This window comes from Corvus cornix, chromosome 1, assembly GCF_000738735.6.
Source record: "Corvus cornix cornix isolate S_Up_H32 chromosome 1, ASM73873v5, whole genome shotgun sequence".
In the NCBI taxonomy this organism is placed as follows: Eukaryota; Metazoa; Chordata; class Aves; order Passeriformes; family Corvidae; genus Corvus; species Corvus cornix.
Genome location: NC_046332.1, coordinates 56,668,768 through 56,693,670, shown reverse-complemented (window position 1 = coordinate 56,693,670; position 24,903 = coordinate 56,668,768). Strand labels below are relative to the sequence as shown.

At 39.8% G+C, this 24,903-nt stretch overlaps 1 protein-coding gene across 11 annotated transcripts in view; it reads right to left on the bottom strand.

Annotated features, from left to right (window-relative positions):
* ENOX1 (ecto-NOX disulfide-thiol exchanger 1) overlaps positions 1-24,903 on the bottom strand; it is a 359,555-nt gene that overhangs the window by 94,955 nt on the left and 239,697 nt on the right. For 9 of the 11 annotated variants that reach the window (XM_039567955.1, XM_039567926.1, XM_039567920.1 and 6 more), the window contains 2 exons: positions 7,098-7,271; positions 5,145-5,351 (listed from right to left, as the gene is read on the bottom strand). The exons of 1 other annotated variant lie outside the window; for it this stretch is intronic. In XM_039567955.1, coding sequence (XP_039423889.1) covers positions 5,145-5,351; positions 7,098-7,271 — 381 coding nt within the window. The remainder of the gene's footprint in view (positions 1-5,144; positions 5,352-7,097; positions 7,272-24,903) is intronic. One more of the 11 variants, XM_039567962.1, reaches the window with a different exon arrangement.

Below are 24,903 nucleotides of genomic sequence, written 5' to 3'. Positions count from 1 at the left end.
TTTCCTTCCAAACATCTCGTGGAGTTCAGCTAAGGAGTCTGCAGGTGAGGAAAAAATATGACTTTCATTGTCCAGCAGGGAGCCCAAACCCAGATGAAAAACTTGAGCTAAATGTTTCAGAGGTCCTTAAAAAACTGCCTCACCAAGGAAAGGTTTTGGTAGGTTCCTACCAATGGAACCTACCAAATTTGGTCTCCAAGGTTCAGGAGCATGGGGTGAAGTAAAATTCAATATTGTAAGAGTGGCAAAGGAGAGGACTGTTTATTATTTTAAAGTCCTCTTGGCTTTGCTTTCTCTAGCTTAGAGAAGTAAACACCACCCTTTCTCCCCAGAGGCTTTTTGTGCCCATACATGTAGCTCTAGTCCCAAGGCATTGAAGGGAAGAGTTACAGATACACCATATTCAGTGTGACAGAAGAAGAGCGTGGGTGACCTTTCAGAACTGGGCTCTGAACTAATGAGGATGCAATTATATGGTTTTATCCACAGAGGTGTAGGCACAAAGGAGTCAGCCAAAAGGGGTCAGTGGTGCAGCTACCCTGGTAACTGTGACAAACGTTAGCCCCCTGCTCCCCGCCAGTTTGGCGTGCCAGCTGCATTCCTCACACAGTGATTGCTCTGTGCCAGAACAGCATTATCAGCGATGTAAAGGACACTACCAAGGTGCCAGGTCTCGTGAACCTAAAATTAGATTTCCCAGCTGGGCTGCACTTTCCAGGAAGACTCAATCTCTCTTCCTCTCCCCCTGCCGCCTTTCGCCTCCATTGGCAGTAGCACACTAGTTATGGGAAGAGACAGAAACACAGCACAGCAGGAGGCAAAACTCTTGTGGACTTCAAGGCCCATCACATAAGCTGAATAAAGAACTAATGAAAAGGGCTGTGCATCTATAGGTTTTGTGTGCACTGGCAAAGCTGAGTTGTATTACAGCGGCCCTCATTTTTGAAGTAAATGGGAAAAAAACCTGAACAGTGTACATTGCAGTAGGAATGTACTTTAGGAAACCAGTTTAAGTGCATCCAAATTAAAAGATTTTGGAAATTTTCCATGAATCACACTAAAAAAATGCGATCGCTTGTTTAACTCTAAAGACTGGAGGGGGTCAGCCAGTAAGGGGATTTCCACCAGCACTGGAACTTAGAATAACCTAGCTAAGAAGGGACCTTGGATATCACCTAGTCCAGAGCAGAGTTAGCTTCAAAGTCAGATCAGAATGCTCATAGCTTGGCATCTTTCCCTTAACAAAAACAACAAATGCCTTTAGGATGGTTTCTTGCACCCTCATAAATTAGTGGCTTTGCAGACACTATAGGGCCAATGGCCTGGCCAGTGAAGAACAGACTCCTTGATAGGTTGATAACCAGAAAGACTCTGCATGCACAACTGGCAGGTTCTATTCTGTACATGAGATGCTCAGGCACCCATCTGTGCTGGAAATTTTGAGCCCCAAGACAGCTGGGAGGCTCGTTCTTTTTCAATACCGTGTCTCCCTATTGATGTTTGAGGGTGTTTGAATGTATGAGAGAAACACCTGGCACTGCCTCCCCTTCATGCATGGACAATGAATTTTTTTCCCCATCTCTTTGCTCAGGGCTGCAGCTAGCATTAACTTTGTGCCTGTCTTGTCATTTTTAATTTCAGGTTTGCACACAATGGAAGAGGAAAAGACTTTGGGAACTTGCCAAGATCCTTACTTTAAAGGAGCAGAAACAGGAAAAGTTAATGAAGGTGCTAAATAAAAATCAAACAGTATTTTCGTATCACAAGTCTAGTGTGAACTCCATGGCTTGACTTACCTTTGAGTGTTGCTATACTGGGGACCAGCCAATAGCTGATGTCTAACTGGGGAGCTAGATCAGAGTGTTAATGATGATCAGAGAGAACTTAAAATAAAACAAGTAAACAGTACTGAAAGGAAACCCACAGGGGAAAATATCAGAACAGGAAGAATGCATACATGGGCTTTTGGGGTATAAAAAGGTCTGTTTCAAGACACCTGTTTGTCCCATATTTTCAAGTCCAGGGTCATCAATATATGCAGGAGTTACTGAATTGTCAGCCAAAAGAGTAAAGTACATACAGTTTTGGGAACTCAGCTTTGGGAGCCCTTTCTCATGGGCTGGTATGACGATTTTAGAAAGTCTTTTCCTTGGGAGATAAAAATATAAATTTAAGGTCTAAATGAAATCTAGCCTTCCTCAAGTTGACACTTTTATCATAGTCTTCTACGTGTCTTCCAGTCTCCCTTTTCATACATGTTTACTTGGGAATACCAAGGAAAAAAAATCAGTGATTAAACTACTTGATAGATTTTGTAATCACTTGCTCTATTCTGATGATAAGAATGGGATAAATGCAAAACTTGATGAGATTAGATGAGGTAGACAGATAAAACTTATTAGGTAGACAAAATTATCATTATATCAGAAATATCAAAAGCATGACTTTCCCCTAATAAAACACACCCACTATATTTATACATCTCTTTTGTCTCTCACAGGGAAAATAAAATGTCAAAAAGATATGCTTTATTCCCACCATTTCAGAATATATTATGTTTGAGAATGGGATAAAGACTAGTAAAAACCCCATAATATTTTAGTACAAGGAAAACATGCCTAGTGTCAGACATCCCTGGTGGTGGTGGGGGACAGTCAGTGCTTCCTGTTTCCTCTGCAGAGTTCAGCAGCCTTGGTGAAAAGAAGTGGAACTTGGCTAAAGAATGCTCCTGCACTTCTTCCTTGTCCCTGTCAGTTCCACTGGTTCTTTCCCTCGTCTGGTCAGAGACAATAGGTACAACACTTTGGAAGAATGAAAAGGTACAGAAGAAAAAATGGATGGGAAGGGAGGCTGCAGAGCAGAAGTAAGAGGAAGCACAGACGGCAGCGTGACTGTGACGAAAGGAAACAGAAGAAGGAAATGGATCAGGAACTTGGAAATAAATTCAGAATGAGGAAGAATGAGGAAGGGAATCTTTCACCTCTGTTTCTACTCATGTTCCGTCTCCTGAATGCGCGCTCTAGTGCATTATGAATGAGGACACATGGCAGCACATGGAATTTCCTACCTCTATGGTCCTTCAGGATTCAAGGCAAATGAAATTAAAATAAAATTTACTTGGAGTGAAGCTGAGAAGCAGGAAACTGAGATAGAGGAACACTGTTTCTGGTCCAGGGTGGCAGCCCGAACATTTTGAGCTTTTCTTTGCTCTCTTTTTTGCCACTATTTTGTTTGTCATAATACAATAATATCAGTTCCTGCTGCATCTGATGCACCTCTCTTCTGTTCTGTTACTAGAGCTGCCTAGACAGAAGTTGGAAGCTGGTAGCTGGTAAATATCTACTGCTTGTGATGACTCTAATATGCTGCAATGATCTACAGCATTTTGGAAGTAACATGAATAAAAAAATAAAGAAGAAGGATGGAAAGCAGGAACAGAAGATTGGGAGGGGAAGAAATGAAGTGAAAGTTAAAAAAAAAAAAGTAAAGAAGAAAAATTCAGAGTAGAATAAATATCTGCAATAAACCTGAAAATATAGCAAGATTTCAAAGAAATCTTAACAGACCCCATAAAACTCTTCAAAAAGGTACTTGAAGCAAGCAGTCAAGTTAGAAAAAAAAAAGCCAAACAACCTAGAAACCCTGAGGAAAACCTTTGTGAAACAAAGGAACTAGGTTTTTCCTGATGACATATGTTAAAAGTTTAGATGTCTTCCTTTCCTTTCCTTTCCTTTCCTTTCCTTTCCTTTCCTTTCCTTTCCTTTCCTTTCCTTTCCTTTCCTTTCCTTTCCTTTCCTTTCCTTTCCTTTCCTTTCCTTTCCTTTCCTTTCCTTTCCTTTCCTTTCCTTCCTTTCCTTTCCTTTCCTTTCCTTTCCTTTCCTTTCCTTTCCTTTCCTTTCCTTTCCTTTCCTTTCCTTTCCTTTCCTTTCCTTTCCTTTCCTTTCCTTTCCTTTCTTGTTGATGGTGATTTGAAAGACAGCTTGTTTCTACCTGTGTGAACCTCCTATGGACACCTACAGGATGTTGAGATTTTGTCTGTACTGCCAAACAGAAGATGGTCTGTGTGAGAGCTCAGACAAGAGTCCTGGGTCGTTAACTCTCTCCCAGGCTCAAAAGAATGGTCCCAGTGGGTGCTTTGAGGTCACTCTGCACAGGGCGGGTAGGTGTAAACCAGTCTGTTTCAGCTTGTCTTGGCCAACGAGCAGTCCCTGGACCTTGTTTGTTCAAGAATACCTTGCATATGGGTTGAAAATGTAACACTACAATCGTGGAGCAAAACAGTGCTTTTGAGTCTCTCCAGGACTCAGAAAGATGGATGAACCAGCCTGTGGGAGACAAATATATAAAGGGCATGTGATCCAAACCAGTAAGGTGAAAAAGGACTTGGTCAGCAAGACAATCCTCAAATGAAGGAGATTGTAAACTTAAGAGGACACTGACAGTCACAGAAGCCTTAAATGCGAAAGCAGAGTTGTTTCTCACCGTTTTACTTCTTTCTTTTTTTTTACTTTTTTTTCCCCTGCGAATTAGAGACTGGGGTTTTTTTGTTTCTTTGTTTTGGAGGTTTTTTATCTGTTTCTTTGTTGGAAAATAAAGAGATTCTGAAATTTTACACCCTGTAGTTTCTGTAGCACTCGTTGTCATGGGAGGCAACAGACGTAGCCTACAGATGGGGCTCAGAATCTAACCCATGCAGTAGCTGAATACATGCATGTATAAAGACAGACTTTATTCAGGCTGCACCACAAATCTATAAAAATATGCCAGTGAAATTGCCAGCCTATCAGAAAAACTGGCACTGGAAAACAGCAGAGTTCCTGGCCTGGTGCCCTCCTCTTTCCACAACCTGTGAGCAAAACTATATAAACCTGGGTAAATCGAAAACAAGATTGTTCTGTAGTGAATTTCAGGATCTGCTGCATTGTTGTGGGATGGCAGGAAATTGCTCCTGGGTAAGTAACATACAACACCATGCATGAGTCTTGGCAGACAGAGAAATAACAGAATTGCCCCTTGCTGCTCCATGCTACAGCCACTGAGTTCAAGAAAGCCTTGCTGAGATAAAAGCTAAGAAAATAAGCAAGCATTAGCATCACAAAATACAAATGAGAAGCAAGGAAAATCCATTAAAGAATGTGAAGTACCAGAAAGGTAAATGGCTTTATCAACCATGAACTCCTCTGCAAAACGAATGTGACAAAAATTCTTCTTGCTTTTCCGAATTGCTGTTATATCTCCACACTGCTCAAAGACTTCCTGAATAATTTCCTCCGTTGCATTTTCTGGTAATCCTCCAACAAACACTGTTTTACACCCAGGAGGTCTCTCTCTTGTTGAAGGTGGTGGAAGATCTAAGTCAAAACAGAAATCACATTGGAATACAAAATTTGTCTTTTGATCCACTGGCTCTATTCACCCCTTTAATCAGTTCTGGGCAGCAACAGTTACTTGACATAGTATAGAGGCAGAAGAGAGGGACAAGCAAAATAATTGAATATTGCAGAGATTATCCAAACTGATTACTTGAATCTAAAACCTTTCAAGCTTTAGGTGGTGTTTCAAACATTAATTTCTGCCACTTGAGGTTGTTCTCCAGGACAGACAGTGAGGTCTAAAAGGGTCTTTCTTTTCCCTGCGCAGCCACACAAAAAATAGAAAAATATTCTGTTTCAAAGCAGGGGAGCTTCTGCAGCTGATTTGACCCTGAGCACAGATCTCAAGCTCTAGTGCAGTACATTCAAAGCCTGAACCTCACCATCTCTGGCTCAGATGTATCACTCACCATGCTCACCAAGTGTGTGGGCTGTGAGCAAGCCCATGCTGTGTGCACCCTGTGTACTCGGGCTGGATACCTTTCCCTGGTATTAGCATAATTTCATTTCTGTCTCAGAGTACAGGAGCACAGCAAACAGAAAAACAAAGTGGGAAACACAACAAAGTGACAGCATGATGAAAACACTCTGCTGGTTATCTGTTTTGTCTTGTTGCCAGATAATGGAGCAGACGCCAGCACAGGGGAAGGATAACCTCACTGTTTACAAGTGCTCATGAGGTGGAGTAGCTAGAAATGCTATTTCCATGTATATATAGAGAGAATGTATACACACTTACATCAGAAAAACTATTAAATTTTTGGAAGCTGTATAAAAAATTAAATCTGCCATAACACTTCACCTTGTTTATACGCAGTGAAAGTAATGCTCTAAGAAGGAATCTAGTTTTTTGGCCTTTTAACACAGTAAAGGAGGTTACAACCTTAAAGTGTACAAATATATATACATACATACTCACAGACACAACCAGTTTGATTACACTGTTACCTTGGTACACTGCAAATCCAGAGCACCTGAATATTTGCTTACTGTCCTCATTTCACAGTGAAAGTGAAAGTCACTGGTATGGTGGCTCTGGAAATCTTGGGGCCAACACACAAAATCAGGGTTTGGGCCTGAGCTGGTATCTTAGTGGGAAGAGTTTTATATTTGCACAGTCACAGAAGGAACGGGAGGGAATCTGGTCCCTGCTTTCAAAACCAAGAAGGAACTCATTTGCCATGTTGTACCTCCTCAAAAATGGCAGGACAGAAGCCCTAGCCCCCTTTTCCTCCATTTCCCTCAGAAAGGGACTGTAGCAAGTCGGTTTTGGGATGCAAGGTACTGTGTTGAGTGACACGAGCCCAGATTGGTCCCATCTGACTACAGGCACCTGAAGGCGAGCACGGAGATGAACAGCACCATATAAGCTTTATGTTTTGTGACATTCTGATCTACAGGAAAGACAGGTATCTACTATGAGCAGTGTAGATTTTTAGGCTGTGTTACTTTTCTTTAGGTTTTTTTTTTTTTTTGTACAAGCTGCATAGTTTTTTCATGTGACCTTAGAGAGAAGAATAAAGATGCTCATATACCTTACCATGCATTACACACAGAATAGACCTTAGAAGAAAAGACCATACTTGCCTGTAATCCATTTAAAAAACATAATTGTTACTAGATAAAAAGATTACCAATTTTTTAATCTACATATACAATTTTTTAATCTACTCATACAATGCAATGTATTTAGGAAAGTAACATTCTTTCTTCAGATCCACTTACTCGGGTTTGGAGGGAAGAGCGTGCAGCTTTTGCAGTGAATTATTTCTTTGACTACAGGCACATCTGTTGGTGGTGGTGGCGGCACTAACCCCATGCCTGGTATCATTGGGTTAATCGGAGTGATTCCAGTCATCATGCTAAGGCTTGGATCAAAGCCTGGTACACAGATTGAATCTGTAAGTATGGAACATAAAATACTGGCTTATAAATCTTCAAACTACTTGTTACAATTTTCTTGTACAGACAGTTTCACTTTAAGTTTGTTTTCCTTGTTTGTTTGTTTCCGCCAGCATCACTGTGAAAATTAGAAGGGAAAAGGAAAAACGGAAAAAAAGAAAAGGAAGAGAAATAGGGAGGAGAGAGGGAGAAGGAGAGAGAAAGGGATAGGAAGAGGGGGAAGGGAATGAGGAGGAGGGAGCTGCATTCTCAGCAAAAAAAATAAACTATGCATAAAGAAGGGAATGTTACATAATCTAAAATATTAACATGACTGAGTAAAAAGTAGCACATTAATGTGTAAAACCATGCACCATAAATATCTGTTATTTGGAATGCAATTTTCTGTTAATAATGTTACTGTGGTGTTTACATTGCTTTCTGCCCAAAGCGTACAAAGAATATAATTTAGCATTGATATGTCCTCTCCATCTAATTGTCAGACAGATTTATCACAACATAGCCTTCTCACATAAGTGACCTTGATTTACAGACAATACAGAGAAAGATCCATTTCTGGCTGCTTTATGGAAGTCTAGTTAGCCAGGACTTCTAACCATTTTACCCTGGAATATAAATTTTCAGCTGCACAGAATGGGGTCTTTTTGAGCCTTGGAATTCATTTCTTCTTGTCCTGTTATTTAATCGGATTAGCAGATTCTCTTCAATACATGTACTATTAACATATACCACTACAGCCTCATAAAGTAAAACGAATATTTGGCAAGCATTGCTCTTTCTCCTTCCTGATCTCTTTGCCAAGACTTCCATACGTATTACTTAAAGCTGCAAGATTTACCGGGGAGCACCAGTGCTTTAACACCAAGAATTGTAATAAGCAGATGTTTCAGAGGAACCGAGAGCCAACTTCTGAAATTTGCTTTCGTTAAAAACAAGGCTTTGGGTTTCTTGAGGCATAATGAATAAAATATTTTGAGAGACCGATCTCTTTGTTGGCATAACACTGCCGCTATTTGGCATCATCAATTATTTAAAAGAAGAGAGTTACTTCGGTGTTCTACAGATTTTCTGCTGAGTTTTCTGGCTAGCAACTGGAAAGTATTTAATGATACATGTAAACATGGGGTTTGGTAGCTCAGAAGCTTGTTTATTTTGAAGAAGCAAAGAGGGAGAGGGAAACAACTCCCTTTCAAGCATTTTATATATATAATATCTACAGACATGAGATTTGAGCAAATTTTCAAATTAATGAAGTGTGACCAGAGAGAGACCAGTCTCTTCATCCTAAATCTGCTGCTGAGAAGCTATGTGGCCCTGGGTCAGCCCTCTGACCTTTTGATATCTTCATTTCTGCATCTACAAAACAGGCACAAAAATACTCACTTACTGGTAAGTATTATCTCACATTTTCGTAGCACTTTGCAGGTGTAAAGCACTCTGTGGGGGCTGAAAATTAGCATTATTATTCTGGTGAAACATCCATAATCATCTTTTCTGGGAAGGACAACTGAGGACTGAGAACTACTCTAAGAGAGCTCATATCTCTCTCAACTGCATGCTCGCTGTTCTTCACGCACTGACTGTGAGCCTTTACCCCCTTCAGGCACTCCTGTACAACAAGCGTAGCAAGTGCACAGTAAGCAAGGATTTGCTTTAGGCTTATTGAAGACTAGTATTAATGAAAAGTCATGATATTACATTACTTTTTTTTAATAAGTGGGTTTATGAAAAAGGATTTGCTCTGGGTGTGATGCTTTTTTTTTCCAGTATTGATGTAAAGCATTGCTTTTCATATTTAGCTTTGAAGCTTGGAGCCTGTCATTTATTCCGCGAGATGCAATGGTGGTCATATATTAAATATTCATGGTGAATGCTGGGAGATAAAGTCAGAGGTGAAAGGGCAACATATAATTCAAATAAATCCTTAGGCTATGCTAATAATCTTAAACTCATTTTTACAAGTCAGACTCCTGACCGTCACAGAAGACCATCTTGTGCAGCATTCTCTGGCTGTGGGTAGAACTCCACCTTTGCTACTTGCTGCTAAAGCATCCCATAGAGCTCAGTGGCATGCAAAGCAAGGCACCCCACTAGCCCCCAACACATACCAGTCCTCTCCTGGGATCAGGAGATGCCAAACGAGGCATTTTGTCCATCCTTCTGGACAAGTGTAGGGCCCACTACAGTCCCAGCCAGTTATGAAATTTCCTATTGAATCCAATATCCACAGCAGACCTGCAGCATTCTGAAGCTGGTGTACAAGATGATGGACAGAAGGCCAAGTTCTCCCTGTCCCATAAGTATTGTTCAGGCTCCATGTCACAGCCAAGGAAGAAGATCATCATCTGGCAAGTGCTACCAAAAGGTATATTTAACTTTTACTGTTTGGTCCTTAAGACAACCATTAGATATATTTTAGCTTCTCTCCAGAGCTAGTGAAATGAAATAGCAGCAAACTGCCCAAGTCACAGACACATGCTCTCACCCAGAGCAAAGATGGCAGGTTTCAATAAGGTACAGTTTTCTGAATTTTCCTTTGGCAGTGGTGCAGACACAGAGAAAACCAAATCAAAGGGAGAAGGCCACAGTGAAACTCATGTTCACAAGCACTGTGAATCTGGGCATGGGGAGGGAGAGATTTTAGGCTACATGCTAAATCAGAACAGGTTTGCGATTTAAGTGAAAGAAAATTATTTGCCACTAATTCCTGGCACACCCAAGGAAATGTGACTTTTTAAGTGGCTTTGCCTGTGTTAAATAAGTACACAGCTTTGTCATCAGTTTCTTTTACAACTAGAATCAATCTACAAGAGCATGAGCAAAGTGCTGGGGTCCAGTCCAACACTCATGGAATGTCCTTCTAGGAGTGCCGGGACTCTGTGCCTTCAGAATATAACTGTGCTGAGGTATACTAAAGAGGACTCATTCAATAATTCTTGAAGTCCAATTCCACATCTTGCAGGCACTAATCCAAGCCCTGCAAAGGGAAATAGCAAGACTACTGAAGGCATGAACAGATTTTAACCCTGAACAGGTTTGCTTTCTCTGTCCTCTTGAATAAGTTGCTTCAGTTTCCCAGTGCGTTCAATTAAGAATGAAATGTTTTCATACATAACATGAGCACTGAGAGGATGCAGGGGTATCAACTGGCGAGCATCCTGGAAATGAAAACCATTCTCTGAAAACTAAAAACTGTTATGCATTGCAGAGGTGGAAAATTCAGATGAATTTCTGAAGAGTGAAGCTCTTGTTTGGACCCCCAAAGAGATTGGTGGGGCTTGCATCTCCAGAGAAGCTAACGCATGCCACCTGCATATGGCTGACAAACCATGACAAGAGACTATAGATGGGGTGTCCAAAGGAAATATTGGTCTGGACTCTGAGGTGCAGAGAAAAAAGGACTGATGAAGTCACTGGAAAGGAAAGTCAATAAGTTTGCCACATCTGTGATAGGATCTAGAAGAACCCCAAGTTTAACTATATTAATGCTATCGAGTGGTGCAATAATAGAAGTTGGATATATAGCTCTTGTCTAGAAACAAGGGATGATCATCCATCAGCACCACCACTGCAGTCTGCTCCACGTCCTGGCAAAATGCCTATTTGGAGCAGGGCCAGGACACCAAGCTTAGCAGCGGAGGCAACTACTGTTGAACTAACTGGAAAGATTGTTGGTCTTGAGAATCAAAGAAAATGATAAGAGTTATGCAAAGATTTCTAAAAATAGGAATCAACCCTGCCCACATATGATTTTTTTAACAGATTCCCTTAGAGACATGATTATTAGATATTGTAGACATGAATATGTTACGCTAAACACAGAGATACATTACATTTATCAACTACACATCTGAAGAGTTAAAAAAGCAATATTCTATGCTTTCAATGATCATGACATTCTTTTTAAAGGGATCTATGTATATTTATGCAGCTAGGTAAGGGTTTATAAATTATAAAAAGCAACCTGGAAGAAGACACAAAATTTTAATTTAAGATATGCTAATAAATAATTAGTAAATGAAATCATTAAAATGGAAAGCAATCAGAGATGATAAAGAACTTTAAGAATGGAAAAGCACATGTTGATCAAATTAGAGTCCCTGTGGATACCATATAAAAAGCTTCAATATTCACACATTTGCATAAGAAAGTAAAAGTATTTAACACTGATATTTTGAAGTCCATGTTCTGCCTAAATTTGGCAAAACAAGTTAATTCCTGTTTCATCTGATAAGAAATTGGCATGGTGGAGGACAATGAAAATCTCTGGAGAGCAAATATTTGGAATTGGCAGTCAGAGAGGCAAGAAGAAATATCTTCTTGAACACATGGAGTAGTTTTTAAAGCTTCTTTTTCTTTCAAGTGGAATAAAAGAAGAACAAAACATTTCACATGAAATCTTTGAGTCTGAGAAAAGCAGAAGAACAATAAAATCCCTTTGATGAAAACTACATTCTAACACAGTAAGTAGTGTAAAACAATTGTTTTTATTAGGGTCCCTTTTGGAAGGGCAGGAAGAACTTTGTCTTCCATAAAAATAGCCACACAACCTTGTAGAACCATCCTGCTTTTCTTCTTTGGCAACAGTTGCTGTCGGGATCACCTTTTGTTTTTGCCACATTATTGCTCTGCCCACGTAACAAGGATGTTTACTCCTGCCAGCTGTGTTTTTGGGTATTGCACTCCATCGCCAATACTGTTACCACCACATTTCCAACAGCCCTCACCACAAGTATTTATCTGCTCAAAATCACTTTTTAAGGCTATAATCCTCTCTCTGATTCATAGCATTAGCCCTTGGATGTGTGGTTTGTTTTTTTTTTTTTTTTTGCCTGCAACTGCCAATTGTTTCTGTGGAGTTTTTGACAGCTGCCAAGTTTTATTTCTGTTGGATGCATAAAAACATCCACAAAACAGGGGTTTGTTTGTGAGCCCCTGCTCGCACACATGGAAGGTTTCCACCAGGGACATCATCAGTCACATGGGTCAGACCTGCTGGTCGAACACACAGAGAGAGATGGTGAGCAGTGAAAACAATGATCTGAGCACAAAACAACTAACAAAAATAATAAACATTGAAAGGATTCCCATGGCCTGGGAGTGATAATTCTACACCTACAAAAATAGTCTGTTTTCTGCTAGGGAATGGAGTTGCCTGCCAACATGCATTGAAATGACTAGGACAGTCCAGGCAGCAGCTGGTAGTAAATGCATTAAGATGCTTGTTGAACTTTGTCTTCTGTGGAGGAAAAAAAAAGATTCTGGAGACTAGAGATTTGATTGTGTACTTCAGAAACACCATTGCTGAGTATTTTGAGACAATATAGAGCTGATTTCTAAAAGTTGAAATTAAAATTTTCCTGAAAAAGAGAAAATCTAATAGAGAATCTTCCTCCCTTATAATAAATACACATATATATACATACATACATACATATATGTATATATATACTGTCACTAGCAAAGAAATGGTTGCTATTTTTTTTCTTTGAAATAAAGTATCTTATTAGAGTAAGGAAAAGTTATTCTAAAAACTTCTCGCATCTTTTTATCTAAAATTCTTCCTCAAAACTCTGCAGTCTGCCAGTGCCTTTATTAACATCACAACATCATTTTTTCCCCTATCAGCAATTAAGAATGAATATTCAGCTGCAAGCTAGAGATCCAGGTTGGATCATTGTCTTCCCTGGTCATTCAATTCCTGCCACCTTCTGGGTTTCACAAAGATTTAGGTGGAAGTGACTCTTGGTCAATATTTAGGCCTTCTCTCATCAGCATTTTTGAGTACCTTTGCTTGACCAGTTTAGACATCATTTAACTTCTAGATTTGTCTGTCTCTAAAATAGGTGCTGGATTGTCTGGTAAACATCTAAGCACATAGTGATAAACAAAAGTGGGATAAAAAGTGTCTAACAGCTCCTCCATTTGACCAGCATAATCACTATCATCCTGTCTCAGAGCAAGGACCATCTGACTGTGGCCAGTAGCAGATGCCTGGGGCACTGGAATAAGAAATAAGCAGGCAAAGAGCAAAATATTCTTAGCTCATATGTGTTGAGTGCTTACATATTTTCAGTGATAGAGATCATAACTGAACAATCCTTTCTAGCAGGCATTTATTCCACAAATCTTGATTTATACCTTTTTACTAAATCCTACTATATACTTACTTATATTTTGAATCCATTGGAACCTCTTTGTGTCACTGGCTTTCACAGTGTGCTAGTGAGTAGCAACTGAGTTGGGAATTGTACTTCCTTTTCTTTGCTAAAACAAAGTATTTGGCAGTTCCAGGTACACCTTCTAGCTCTTTCATCCGAGAAATCATGAATTCCTTAATTAGCTTATCCACAGGATTCTAGATTTCCCTTCTGCTTTTATATTTTGCTATCTGTTTGCCAAAGTGACCTTTGTCTCTATGGAACTGCTACAAAGGAATATGGATATGGAACCTCTGATTTTGGCCCCTTTTAAAATCATGAGAAGGTAACTGCAAGGACAGAGATGTCTTTTAGGTGCTCCTCTAGTCCTGAATTGTTGAAGAACTAAGTACTGAAGATGTGGGCAGATGCCCTTACAGAGACGCTGCAGGAACACAACCAATGAAGGACCATGTGAGCACAGGACTCCTGCAGAAATAGGAGTGCAAGAGATGCAGCATCAATGTGCGTGTGTGTATGTGCGTGTGCACATGTGAAGGGGTGTATTTGGAAGAGTGGAAAGGAGAGAGTTGCGAAGGCCCAGGAAATCACCTCCTTGACCTCTGGCTTTCTCAGTTGGCCGGGGGATACCTATTAACACCATTCAGTAAGAGCTACATTCTGTGAAACAGAGCGTGGTCTGTAGCAAATACAAGTCTCTAAGGGAGTTTTGACAAAAACAGAGGGTGAGGGGGAATCCAGATGAATGTTTCTCATTAATAATCAATGAAGTAATAATTTATGTGAACTCTACAGTGTCTGCCAGACCCACTTCATAAACAAAGCCCTTGTAGCATCATCAAAACACTTGCCACGTGAAAATTACTTCTATGAGACATATATCACTGACAAAGCTTTAGGGCTGTGTTATTGTACTTGCTTTTTTGAAGAAAGCACGGTGTCTGCACAGAGGAATAGTTTACAGCAGACAATACCAAAACTTTAGATGCCGTTCTTCAGAGCTAGTTATGCTGTAGCTGAAAACACTAAAAGCAAATCTGGCCTCCTCTTGATCCCTGCCCACAAAATCACTTGACAAACACTATATTTAGAGCAATATACATGACAAAGACTAAATTAAAGAAAACCACCTTCTCTTTTTACAAGCAAATCATGGGGTGAATCCTGGTTCATCCTTTATTGCTGCAGCGCTTGGCACAACAGGACCTCAATCTTGTTTAGAGCTTCTAATGCAATGCAAATAATAGGAGAGAATAACAAATAATAATAATACAACAAAGCATTACCACAATGGATGCCACTCTCCTTCAAAGATGCAATTTTGACACCGTTGTGTAAAGAAATCTACAATGTTAATGTTATTTCTATTACTGTTTCTGCTTATGGATAACCATCAGTGCCATTGCTACCTCAAAGGGATCTCAGGCACTACCTCCCCATGGTGAATCTATTTAGTTTCCTCTTAGAACAGCTCTGCAAAAAAGTACCTGACAGACAAGCCTGAGTGTGATCTGGAAAACTGGGAACTTAATGTTGAGGGAATCTGACGATGGCTCGTCAGTTTTTAATGGCTGACAGCTGCATGTGTAAGAAGCTAAGCCGGAAAATAGTGACTAATCTTAGTCTCAATCAACAATCAGCTGCTCTTCCATGCGGAAAACCCTGTTGCCATTGCAGCAGAAACTTATGAGGATGAAAATTCAAGTGGTAGAAAGCAGAAAAAGAGCAAAGAAGGAAAAATGTGAATAGAAAAATCAAAATAAATGCAGGGAAACAGATGAAGAAGAGGAAAAGATGAAAGGAAGACAATATTGTCTGGGCTGTCTGTGTCCATGCCTTATCCACAGGCTCTTTTGACCTGTGCCAGGATTTTGAAGGATTCATGAGTTTATATCACCTCACAACATCCAGAGTATTGACCTTCCCAAAGTCTCTGCTGCTTAAGAACCATTCCATGCATTAGGAACAACTGGCTTCTTCCATCTTTTCACCAATAAATCACTTCTTCACATGGGGTCAGCCACAAGTTCATTGTGAAGAAAATAACAAAAAATGCAAATTCTGCACAGGGCCACGAGGTCCCCAGTTAATGGCTCCTGGGCTAGTTTGCAAAAATATGGGTCTGGCCAATGTGTAAGATGCAATGTAATACAGCCTCTATGGTGTAAAATATGCACAGCTGTTTTTCCTGACTTTCAAAAGTCTTTGTGCCCTCACTATTTGCTGCTTGGGACAATCCTCTCCTGTTCTGAGATGCTTCCTTCCATTTCTTTAATTTTGAGCTCTTTGCAGTGGGCTATTTAGTAAGGTTAGCCTTAGCCAAACTAAGTAGCTTCTCTAAGCACCACTGGAAGCTGCTCAATCTGTTCGCCAAATGAACCTCTTCCTAAAAAAAAACTTTGCCATTTCTTTGAAAGCGAGATCACCTTTCACTTCAAAGCCCTAGAAGATGAGAAAAGAAATAAATAAAACATGATTACACAGCCTAGGAACTGTTAATGGATTTTTCCTTGCTTGATACCTAGGAAAGTGCTGTATTCCAGATATTTGAGAGGCATTCGTACAGGCACAAAAAGAAAAAAAGGTTGTTGGAAGATATAAGCTCCTAAGATGTAAATGAGTACTGAAAAGAAATTGGAGAAATAGGAAAAATTTCAATTCCCAGGCTAGGCTAATACTGAAATATAAGCCTTATAAAAAATGAAACATAAAAAGCCTTCAGTGTGTAAAAGATGGTAAAATACCATCTTCTGGGTATTAATGTGACCTTAGAGAAAATGGTGGAAAAAAAATGAGATTCAGACATTCCACTGGACATTTTCCAAATGAAAACAAAAGGGACTCATTTTTCTCATGAATCATGAAAGAAATTCTGGCTATTAAGCTGGAGTTACTGTGTGGATCCTTGAATCTGTGGAATGCATACAAACACTCTCCTTGCCTTTCCAGGGTCACGGGAGTAACAACAGCCTTGCCAAAACTGGAAAAAAGCTGTACAACCCAGAAAGGTGTATCAGCTGCATGGTCAAGTTTGCAGAGAAACACAAAAAACTGTGCTCTGACAGACTGAAGGGTCCTTCTAGCCCTCTAGCCCAGACACAGGCCTTTAACAACAAATTCCTAATTTTTTTTAGTACCAGAACAGAACAATTCTGAAGTGACACCTTTGTATAATATTCTCCCAATCTCCAACACTCACTCTGCTGCTCAGGGTGCTTCCTCTTCCTAAGCCAGAGGAAGTTTTGTGCCTCATTCAGGTTTATTTTTGGATGAAAATACCAATGAGCTCTATTGCATGGGATGTATTTCTCTTGGTGCCATTACAAGAGATGACAGAAAGTTGTCCTGTGAAATCAGCTGGAAAATCTTGAGTGACGACATTTCAAACTTTTAACCAAGTTATTCTACATGCATGATTCTCTTTCAAAAACCTGAGCAAACAGCCGTAAGAGAGACTTACGCTATAATTTTAAGTGATTGTTCCTGGTACTATTTTCCTAGTATCTTTCATGTTAAATCAATTAAATATGTCCAAACCCTTAAATCTACAGTATCCTTAACCCACTGAGTACTAGAAGAAGTCTAAGTATACTAGATATAGTAAAGATTTGCTCTCTGTATATGAATGTAGTAAGAAGTCTTGATATTTTGTATTATCCTCCACTAGAACTGTTTGACCTCCATACAGTTTATGGCAGCAACTTGTAGGACAATACTTGAATGCTCTGTGCCTGACCAGAATACATGCTGGATTTGAATTTGATTAACTAACTGTTGAGTAAGTAATAGAGTGGTACTTGGTGAATTAATAAACTGTTTATTGGTTAAGATTTAACCAAGAATCCTATCGTGAGAATACTATGCTACATAAAACCTGATCTGAAAAGAATCCAGAGATGAGAGCAGCAAGTAACGCTCCTGAGTGTCTGTAGAAAGACACGCTATGTTAATTAAACTCCAATGCACTATGACGAAGCTATTTTGGCCAGATTTTTGCTATAAAAGCCATCTAGCACCTCAGCAACCTGAAAACACGCCTATATGCTTAGCTCTCACTGCAAATACAGAGTATTGGTGACTACATCTCTTCAGGAACCTGAGAAACCATTTAGCTTTACATAAGCAGCTATCTTACTGTACATTCTTTTACCTCACATAAGCAGGTACCTTAGCTAAGGGCCAACTCAGGCCATGGGGAGCATGACTCCATCCAAACCAGAAGGATTTGTGAGTCCACAGGGGCCAGAGCTGGGTCTGGCCTCAGGACTGGGAAGCCATGTGGGGGGCAGAGAGTGATCTGTGGTGACAAGAGAGCTTGCACACAGACAGAGATTGCAAAGGATGCAAAATCAGACACAATGAACATCTTAGAGAACAAGCATTTTGCATTGAGGAGGATGGGATGAAAGATGTATAAACCAAGAGAACAGAAAGTACTGTCCAGAGTGCTATTCCTTCCTCATTCAAAGGAGGAGGAAGGGCAAAAAAGACCATGGAATTTAGTCACAATTCTCAGTCAATCTTCTCTTCTCCAGCTTTGGATAATCCACAACACCCTCAGTTTTGGATGATTTGCAACACCGTCAGTTTTTAGCTAGAGACCTGCCAGAAGGGAAGGTAATGAAATCTGCTAGACAAAAATGGAGTATGTTGCTTATTAAACAGGAGAGGGTTTTTTTATCTTTTCCATTGTTAAACCTGGGATTTCACCTGTGTTCTCAAACACAAATAAAAGAGTGGAAAATATTAAATAAATAAACACTATAAGCTTCCACAGGTTAACATTGCTTGAGCTGCAGCTTGTAAGTTCATGAATGTAGTATTGTGCTTTAGCTAAAAATATTTAGAATTACAGTTTTTGAAACATCTCTTAGTTAGTGAAGGATTCCTTTCACCACCTCCCCACTTCTCAAACTTCACAGGGTTTGAAAATTTTTTGATGCATTCATTGCAATTCCAGATAACGTTTCAACTTCCCCTTCCATCTATGAATTCAATGGATTGTTTGTAGATCTTGATGATATAAGCACAAGGGCCCTCTCAGCTCTCTGAAGTGCCTGTTCCAGGCAGCCAGACTCAATGGCCAAATGGTCATCAGTGGTGGTAACTGGAGTACTCTCCATGGCTGGTAGAGAAATCCCAAATGGGACATCCCTAACTTCATAATGAAACAATTCCTCTTCATGCTATTTGAGTACAGTAATTATCTCATTGAGCAGTTTAGAAGAGGCTTGACATTAAAACAGTGTCAGGAGAATGTGCATCATGCTAAGGTAAATAAGGGTAGTCCATATGTCTGAAAGCAGTTACCTCAGCCTTTTAGCATAGTCAGACAGAAATTTCTGCATGTTTTGACATCTGGGTCACAACCATAAAGTTTTCCAGCACAAGTACAATAATTACAACATTATGAATACATTTTTCATCTCATCTCCATTTCTTCTCTATATCCCACAGAGCAGAAAACACTTCTTTCCACCATCTGGGCATATCTAGTACAAGGAAGGTCAGCAGCAGCTAGAGATGCCAGAGTAGCCAGCTGCTCTGTAGCCTCCCTCCCTGGGGCCTCAGTACCGGAGCCATTATCAATGGAATGGTGCAGACTAATAAACCTTGCTTTTGGCAAATAGCCCAGGGGCAGCCAGCTGGGATGGGTTCAATCATCCTGAGGTCCTTTTAAGATACTCTGGGACATGTGCAGGGCAGTGCACAGAACTGGGTTAATGCTTCTGGCCCTCAGTGACTCCTTCCATCTCTCCAGTCTCTCACAGCAAGGGGAAATGGATGCCTCAACTAATAATAAACCAGAGCTGAGCATGTGGAGAACACCAGGCCAAATATAAAACACCTGGGGCTCTGTGGCCAGCCATTAGCTTAGCTCAATCACAGCATTGCCTGGAGTCTTCTAGAAAATATGTAAAAATGAGTAAATAAGAAACTTCCAAATCAACCAGAAAAAAAACCAAAACCAAACCAAACTTGAAACATTTGTATAAAGCTCTTGTTTTGTCAAGGAATTTATTATGACATAACTTTTATTTCCTAACAGATACAAACCTCTCAGCTTGTTCTTCACCAAAAAAAGGGACTAAAAAGATGAGAAATGCTTACAGGAGGAAGAAGGAATCTCTCCAAGAACACTTACATCTCTGTACCTCCAAAATAGCTTAAAATACTGGCATTGCTCTTGGCTGTCTTTATAGTGGGTAAAAAAAAAGGGCTAAATTTCACCTTAGAAAGTAGCAATCTTGACAACATTCTTACAATGTCATATTTCATTACTTAGTTTAACAGGGAAAAACCTTGTCTGAAAAGAAATCAGGAGGTTTTATAAATGAACAGCATACTAGAGGAAGCAGAGTGAGACAAAGTGTGCACAGAATTAGCTCAGCTTTTATTCCAATTAAGGAAGAATCCAGGTTTTATATCTCCTGTGCACAACACATTTTAATTTAAATTATATTAGTGGTTGTGTGCAAAACTTGTAACTTAAAATTCTTGCTGCTAGAAAAGTTCATCTGTAATTTCTGGCAGCCTGCACCAAAGGTTCAGCTGCTAATAATGCAGAGCAGTGAACTAACTGCATAGCAATTTCACACACACACAATCAACCCCACCATTCAGAAATGAAATTGGCCTTCTTGGTATTTACAATTTACCATCAGAACACTCTACATGTGACTCTTTTTAACAGTGCTCTCAAGCAAGGTTTACAAACACCAAGAGCAGAAGATACATTCATTGTTTCAAGAAGTATCTATTCTTTTACAAATTAAAGCTGAATTATGTCACGCAGACTTTCTTTCAAATTATAATTATTCTTTACCCCATTTTTAGTGAAAATGCATTTCTTTGTAACAATTGTGAGCTACAATATGTTACCCACATTAAGATGATTCTTTTGCTTCACCATAGACATTTCAACAGCTAGGGTTCTGTCAATAGCTTTATTAGAAATATTTTTTTCCCCAGGAGTTTGTATGTCAACTATAAAATAAATTCCAAGATGAAAACTGGCAGAGTGTTGGTTGTCAGTTCAAGGATATATGATACTACTGTTCTTAATATATCTTTGGCATATATTTTCAAATATGAAAAAGAAAACCCAACCCAAACCTCCTTCACAGGCTTTGTTAAGCCTTGTTTTACAAGGTGTACAACTACAATCTCTAGTAGTGAGGTAATATAAAAATAGCATAAAGGCACTTGCAGCGTGCAAATGTGTGGGGGATAAAGGTGTAGTTGTATTTGAAATCCTGTGTACAATAAATGCAGCATAATTGAACAATGCTCAATGAATAGTGTGTAATTATTTAAGACTGAAAAAAATCTTTGCTAAAGTCTTTCCTGAGAGGCTGTCAAAGAAACTGTGCAGGCATTAAGGGGGGTCCTGTCATGATTGATACAGGTCAGAAGCTGCCCAAAGAAATGGAAATTCAAGAACAGGAACTAAACAAACATTTTCCATCTGAGATGAGTGGTGTGATTGGAGGTAATACTAATAATTGTATTGAAAAGAGAGAGAGTAATGTTACAGCAAAACATCCAATAGACACAGAACTAATTGCCTGAAAAAAACCTATTTATATATAAAAGGCATTTTAGAGGAACCAGAGACAAGGAAAACAGGAGGGCACAAGGATGTCAGTGCTAACAAACCCCAAAAGTGTCTCTTTGAAGAGGACAGGCTGAATGGCTTGTGCAGTAAAGACCTGGCAGTGTGGCACTGTGCCTTGAAGGGGTCAGGGAAGCCAATTAAAGGTTAGCCTGGATAAGGGATAAGAGAAAAAGGAATGGGAAAATTACTGCAAGCCTCTTAGAAAACCCAGACTCTCACCTGACATATCATGCTCCGTATTACTCACTCCATCCTCTCCTAGGAATATAAAAGCACAGCAAAAACAGGACAATGAGTATCATCAGGAACATTATAAAGGAGCTTAGAGGAACCACGGCTGAAAAGCCTTGGATTGCTCACTGGGGAGAAGAGGCTGTTGTGTAGGAGCATTACAAAGCTCATGAATTTAAAGAGGAGGGAGGTGGACAGGTACTGTGGACTCTGTTACATGATACAAAACTGAGAAGCATTTAGTGAAATAACTAAAGAGGTTATAAATGAAGAACAGGTAGGTGGAAACACTCCCTAATTGCAACAAGAATTACTCCCATGGAGCTACATGTTATGTAAAATTTAACAGAATGAAGATCTTATCAGAATTAAAATATAAAGAAAGAAAGAAATGCAGACAAAACCACACAGAGAAATACATCATACACCTTAGACAACAAAAGTGTTCAAAGTGATAGAACAGGAGGCAGGGTCATCTATTATTAAAATTGTCTGACACTTCCTATTACAACATCCTGTTGTCAGTTGCTTTTAGCTTTGCCAATCATTAACAGTTTGGACTGAAATTTTACACATCGAATATCTGCCTGAGGCAGAAATACTCTGGAAAATTTTAGTCTGAACAATTCAACTGCTGCACAAATGGAGCCAGAGAAAAGTCCTTGTTTTTTTTTATTTCATTATTTAAAAAAACCTGATGTTGTGTCTCAGCAGCTGCAGCCCCTCCAGACTTCTGAAGGAGGTTGTAATATTTCAGAATTGAAAAGCCTTTGCATTGGAGCAGTAACATTTGCCATTCTCTTTAAACTCTACCCAAAAATTCAGTCAAATTATGCCTTTGAATAAAATTATATTCACTCATAGTCTGAAAAATAGGTCTGTTTTTGGCTTTAACAGCTGAAATCACAAAGCATTACATCTTCCATGAATGTACTGGATTATGTTTGTGCCCCTACTCAGCAAACCAGGAAAGAGTTAAAGCAGAAAGATCTCAGCTATTGTTACCATTTGAAATTATTTTTTTCAGCTTTTTATAACTTGAAACCTAAAGTTGCCTTCTACTTTCTTTGCCTTCAGCCTGCAAGGTTTCCAGCCTAGCTGGTGAGGGCAAATCTAACCTTGTGACACTTGCTAAGATCATAGTGGTTAAATCAGAAGATTGTCTGAGCAGCCTAAAAGCCTGTCAGGTCTCGAGCAGCTAATTGGGTCTTGCCTCATATGTTCTGCCTGTGATTTTTTCCAACAACAGAACATAGAAAACAACAATGCCAGCAAGCAGAATTTTCCCCAAGTCCTGCTATTCCCGTCTCTCTTCTCATTTATGGGAAAAAATATCTTTCATGCCAGTCCTAGGAGAGGTTTGCAAAGTCCTGAAAGTTTGGCTTTGTTCACTTGCTGACCCTTTCATTTGAAACATCTCCACTCTGCCGAAGTTTTGAAGAGAAACCAACTTTTCAGACTACAGCAGGATACATACTGACTAGGATGTATCTAGCCCACTCTGAAACAGCTGTTTAGCTCTGCACCTAACACCAGTTTTACCAGGGAGGCAGAAAACAGCTTTTCAAGCAGTAGGTGAGGGCCAGGCAGATGATGGCAGCTTTTTGCATATGCTCCAGGGCCAAAGAGAGAACACGTCAGAGCTGATGATACCACCTACTCTCCATTGCCCTCCTCTCCATCAGAAGAGGCTCAGTTCTCCCTGTTCTAAAATGGGCACAAGAAAAAGCATATAGGGAGATAGTGGTGGAGGAGGAGAGAAGGGATAGTGACTGGCCATGCCAACAGTTTGGTTGACATGGGGTGGATGGCTTAAAATCTGGATTTGGCCCATGGGGTTTGGCTGGCTGAGTCAGTAGATTTGCTTGGGTTTTTCTCACACCAGCTGAACTGATTAGCTCTGTGGGTTATGTTCTCAGCTGTATTCAGGGGAGCTTAGAAAAGAGGCTTTTAGCACCTGGGACTGCCAGTGACTGCTTTGTCCTTTGCTTGGTGCTGAAGTGGCTGCAGGACAGTTTTGAGTTTTGTGGGGCTGTGGTACTTAACAAAGGCTCCTAATGGGCCATGTGCCCTGTGCTCTGCTCTGCGTAATGCCAGCTCTGAACCACCTTTGCCACGCCAGTGAATTTTTGGCCTTTGACATTTTAGGCAGCTTTATAGCTTACTTGCACTGCTGAAATGGGACAGAAGGACGAGGCTAAAAAAGGTCCCTTCTGAGCCTAGCATAAGGACTTTTAACTCAGCCGATAAATTTGGTGTTCAGAGAGGTTTCCAACTGGCTCCTTTGGTCTCTGTGTTCCAGCACTGAGAGGATTTATGTTTCACACTATGTACTGTAGTTCCAGATATTTAAACCAAGAACATACTTGTCTGAGCTTCACAGAAAGGTATACTACTTCAGATAGAATTATGGCCAGCATCTTTATGTTTTGTTGTCACTTAAATAGCTCCATGCTGCCTTGTATAATTCTCAAAACAGTCAGGTTTCTCAGATTAAATGCCAGTCTCACATTATGAAACAAGTTGTGTTCCTGAGAACTAAATAACAAAATAACTATGGTACCAGGCCAGGAATTCATGTGTATTAATTTTGCACCCACCTTTTCCAACATTTCCAGATTATAGGTCTTATGTTATCATGAACAGTCATGGCCATGATATCCCTCCAAATATGAATTGACGTCATTCCAAATCACAGATGAGATACAGCCCATCCGTCAAAAAAACACCCAGTGTGGCAGAAGTAATGGAAAACTCTTCCCACTTTATCTGCCACTTTATAAATCTTACTTCACTTGACTGAATGTTTTTCCCTAGGGCTTGTTAAATTTCAGCAGAATTCTCTGTCATGTTGTGAACTGAATATGAAAAAGCAAAGTGACCAAAGTGATACTCAGCAAAGCTAAAATGCATAGTAACACTGATTCTGAAGGTCAGCAAACCACAACTTATTAGAATGATTTTCTAAGAAAAAAAAGGTAGGGGAAATAAAAAAGGACTCTTCAGGAGAGAAAGAATCTCATAGATCTTAAAAAGAAACAAAAAAGGGATGAAAAAGAGATGACTGATACAAGTAAAGATAAAAAGCTAAACCACCCAAAAACTTCTTCTTTGACATTCTCCTTTGATGGCAATCTACTGCAAAGCAGAATACTCCAAAATAAATATTTTGGAGCACTTTGCATCCAGTTCTACCAGTGTGACTCCACTGCTACTAGCAGGACTGTGCCAGGGTCCCAGGTGGCAAGGATGAAAACAGAAACTCATTATGGAATAAGAAATGTAAGAACGCTTTGGTGAGAGCACATTCCCTGCAGAGTGCCATGAAAGTAAAAAGAACATTTAAATAATACTGGCCCTTGATCCCCTCAAAAGCTGAAAGCACATTTATTCAGCTTGAATTCCAAAATCCCTGCCACGGTTTATAAAATGTGCTTGATCCTTCTGTAAGACCCTTTGGCATTTTCTCTCAGAGAAAAGGTCTCCAGATGTTATTTTTACAGTTCATCTTAAGTAAATGTATGTGTTTAGCTAAACAGGCTTAAACGCAAGAGGCACCTAAGAGAACAATGATGAAATGCTTGACTTGATTTATGGACCAACTGTCAAATCCTTGTTT